Source organism: Nannospalax galili, unplaced genomic scaffold (assembly GCF_000622305.1).
Source record: "Nannospalax galili isolate Female #2095 unplaced genomic scaffold, S.galili_v1.0 scaffold803, whole genome shotgun sequence".
NCBI classification, from domain to species: domain Eukaryota; kingdom Metazoa; phylum Chordata; class Mammalia; order Rodentia; family Spalacidae; genus Nannospalax; species Nannospalax galili.
In genome coordinates, this window is record NW_008349354.1 from 1,830,127 (window position 1) to 1,832,376 (window position 2,250).

At 37.7% G+C, this 2,250-nt stretch overlaps 1 protein-coding gene across 2 annotated transcripts in view; it reads left to right on the forward strand.

Moving 5' to 3' along the window:
* The first annotated feature begins 294 nt into the window (after positions 1–294).
* Positions 295–2,250, forward strand: part of Adgrf4 (adhesion G protein-coupled receptor F4) — a 19,974-nt gene continuing 18,018 nt past the window's right edge. For both annotated transcript variants that reach the window (XM_017801572.1, XM_017801573.1), the window contains exons 1-2: positions 295–384; positions 1,213–1,267. In XM_017801572.1, the coding sequence (XP_017657061.1) occupies positions 295–384; positions 1,213–1,267 (145 nt within the window). The remainder of the gene's footprint in view (positions 385–1,212; positions 1,268–2,250) is intronic.

Sequence of the window (2,250 nt, forward strand, 5' to 3'; positions counted from 1 at the left end):
TTTAAAGAAATTTATTGATTAAAAAAAAAGATATTTGTAGATTAAGTGGTAGAGATGGTGCTTTGCTGAATTACATCTTTCCTGGCACTTCTAGCATTTTCTGCTGTAGAAAGGGAGAGAAAGTTTTTTTTTTTTTTCACACTTTAACTAGGTTGAAAATAGGTATCAGTATCCTCTCCTGGGGCAGGTCTTTTGTGTGGCTCACCCTGCTATATATCAAGTCAAATGAAGTTATCACTGTCAGCAGGATCTACCTTCTTTCTCTACTGCAGATTAAATTCCCAATGTGTGAAAATGAAGTCCCAGGTCACCATGGTTTGCTGTCTAGTGCTTTTTCTGGCCACAGAATGTTCCTGCTACAGACCCATGATTCACATTAAAAAAGTAAGTTTGATTCTTCATCCCTATATGATCCTAAAAGAAAACCCTCAGTTCCCTTAATGGCTGAGTACCTGATAAATAACATGTTGTTTAAAATAAATTTCATATGACCTAACTTCTCTTATTGATAGTAACTTCCTAAAGAAGGCAACAACAGCAGTGAAAGCTGAGTGGTGGTGGGAACCAGACTGGGGAACAATGATTGGTAGAGTGAAATAGTCACTTTGCAGGCCACAGAGACTGTGGACAGGTCGCTGTCAAGAACAGAAAGGTCCAAGCTAGTGGTAGAACAACTTAAAATCAGATTTTCATTTTGCTTCTTGCTGGTCATACAAGTTGTTTCATCCTCCTGAGCCTTAATTTCTTTATCACATAAGGTTTATACTTTAAGGTACTATTTATGGTCTTTTATAGATAAAAAAGATTCATGATTCAATTATTGCTACCCAGAGATTATTCTTAGTATCGATTTATTTCATCCTTTGCTGTTCTCCATTTTTACAGTTAATCTAGGCAGAGATCAGGTTCATGGTATAATTGCTATTTTTGTGTTCTCCCTAGGTACTTAAAACTTTACAAAGATATATCCTATCCACTAACTTGACCTCCAGAGCTGCAGGAACCTTAAAGCTCTAACCGTCATTAGGAGGCAGTGTGCTCTTATCTGTGTCTACTCTAGAAAGTTCCCTCAATACCATCGCATGGATCTGCTGTAGTTCCTTTTTAGTCTTGAGCATATATTTTCTTCATATTTATATGGGGTCTCTAAGTTGGGATGAAAAAGGAAAGTTTCATAGTAAAGAAAATCTTTGGTAATTTATATTTTTTCAGAATGGAGATAAACTTCAAAGACCTAGAGGGAAGTCCAAGACTGGATGGATGCAAGGTATGTGACTATAGAATAGTCTTCATTAGTTTGGAGACAGGGATGGATAAAGGAAGGATGCTGATGTTGGAAGTGTGTCTCCAGCTATAGGCTTTCCAACTGAGTAACAGTCTCTAATGCATTCTCCATGTTTGTCAGCACAGATAGATTTTCTTATAATGAATACCATTATCATTCATGAAGCAAGTTGACAAACATTCACGTGCATTCTGGAATAGTAAACAACTGTCCATCTTCAAGCCTAGAAAGAAATAAATCTGTTCAAAGTACGAGATAATGGGAGATAGGTTGGGGCAAGAGGACACAATTCCTTTCTCACTTCAATGATATATTCAGGGTTCTTAAATGTAAGTAACACTCTTGTGCTGTGAGGTCTGTTAAAGCAACACAAGGTGATGTTATGGTGGTGAGTAGACTGGTCACACTCCAGGAGAAGTAGATGAAAGAGATAATTATTAGTAATAATGTAGTGAAATCATGTGGTTCTCACACAAACAGTAAAGGATAATCATTCTGCATAGTCATGGTCACATTTAATTTCAGTGGAAAGTGCATCTCTATATAAATATGGTATTTATGTAGAATTGGGAAGGGAAAGAGGACAGAAAGATAGCTAGTATTTATTGAGCATTTAAACAGTGGTTGAAATGTTGTGTAAGATGTCCCATTACGTATTTGTAACAACATCGTGGCACCATCTCCAACCAAATGGATGAAGAAATTAAGTACTACTGCAGTTAATGAACTTGCAAAAATGAGTATCTTGGGCAGTGTCAAGGAAAAATACAAACCTACTTGCTTCCTTTGCTAGTGAATGGAGTCCTGCACAGAGCCATCCAAGTCATAAATATGCAGCACCCCTTCACTCTACGAATTGTCACCTCATTTTGTTGACTTCAATACCTTAACAACTCTCAGCATCCTTCCCTTCCCTCCCCTCCCCTTCCCTTCCTCTCTCCTCTGTTTCCCTTCCCTCTCCTCCC